The sequence below is a fragment of the Pygoscelis adeliae genome, unplaced genomic scaffold, assembly GCF_000699105.1.
Source record: "Pygoscelis adeliae isolate BGI_AS28 unplaced genomic scaffold, ASM69910v1 Scaffold27, whole genome shotgun sequence".
In the NCBI taxonomy this organism is placed as follows: Eukaryota; Metazoa; Chordata; class Aves; order Sphenisciformes; family Spheniscidae; genus Pygoscelis; species Pygoscelis adeliae.
Genome location: NW_008825410.1, coordinates 7728041 through 7729424, shown reverse-complemented (window position 1 = coordinate 7729424; position 1384 = coordinate 7728041). Strand labels below are relative to the sequence as shown.

At 33.8% G+C, this 1384-nt stretch overlaps 1 protein-coding gene across 1 annotated transcript in view; it reads left to right on the top strand.

Annotated features, from left to right (window-relative positions):
- The window catches only part of NEBL (nebulette), a 98593-nt gene that overhangs the window by 34931 nt on the left and 62278 nt on the right, over nucleotides 1-1384 (top strand). The window contains exon 10 of the mRNA XM_009330561.1: nucleotides 1115-1219. Within this exon, the coding sequence (XP_009328836.1) occupies nucleotides 1115-1219 (105 nt within the window). The remainder of the gene's footprint in view (nucleotides 1-1114; nucleotides 1220-1384) is intronic.

Here is a 1384-nt window from a genome sequence, read left to right as displayed (position 1 = left end):
GTACACCCTTCTTCTTTGAACTTTATGCTTCTCTTCATCTTTTGTGTGACATAGCTACATCTGCCTCGGTGTGATACATTGTAACCTATATGGTTAATTAAACTCATAAACTAATATGGTTGATTGAACTGGTTTGCTGATTGACCTAGAGTGTAGAAGTGTATGCAACTTTATGAAACACATATACTATAATACCAATGCAAAGCTGTTATACGTCAACTTCCATGGGAATAAATTCTAGCAGTTAAGAGGAAAGTTTGATGGGCATGTTTGGACACAAATAGACTGATTCTGACAGGTCAAAATCATCCTATTTTCTTTATTTTGATGAGGAAGAGAGTTCACAAGGTGAAACTTTCCCCTCATGTGGTATACATGTAATTCTCTTTGGCATGAACTATGGAGACATAAAATTAAAAACACTGATATATGTACAACAGCTAGTTTATTGTTTTGCACATTTTAAATCTGCTCCTATTGTAGAGACTTCGAGATGCTAATGAACTACAGGCTAAAACAAAAGGGAACTTAGATGTGTTTCATTTTATGGAACAGGGTGAATAAATAAGACTTAAGAGACTGAATCTCGTGCCTGTAGTTTAGTGTAGCAAAAGCTTGTGCAATTTACCTCATTTGATTTTATAGAATTGTTTTTTTTCTTAAATTTTGTTCCATTAGTTGAGGAATGGAGTAAAAGTAGAAAGTCTGTATCTATAGATGGAGATAATTTTAGTTTCCACTACAGAAGTGATTTTGTTGTGTGACATTTATAATTATTTCCACTAGGAGGCAAACGCAGACCATCATATGTGTTCCTCTGCACTTCAAATGTAAATAATAATGGTCATTTTTTAGCGAACATAAACATTTGACTTTTGGATGAGCAGGACAAGTGTTTTCTCTAGGAACTTACAAAAGTTATTTTTTATCATATTCTTTTTTCATTTCATCACAGTATTCTAAATTCAAATTTAGCAGTGGAACTCCTGAATTGGGAGGCCTAAAATATAGTTTCTTTTATGCTGTTTCTCTCATAGTTATTTTAAATGGTATTTAAATTGCAAAACCTTCTGGATTTTGTTTGTGAAAACATTGTTGGATTTTTTTGTTTCAGTATGAATATAAGAAATCATTTAAGCAAAGCAAGGGCTTCTATCATTTCACCCCGGATACAGCTGAACAAATCCATCACACAGAAAATGCAGTGCTTCAAAGTCAGGTATACGCAATCATAAATATATCTTGCAAAGAGAAAAATGCAGCATTCTAACAGTGATTAAATCAGGCACAAAACTGCATGACAAATTACAGTGATGTACAGTGCATATTCAATCAGAAGCACCCTATGAGGAGAGAGGAGAGTGTTTTTGCAGGACCCGAGCTT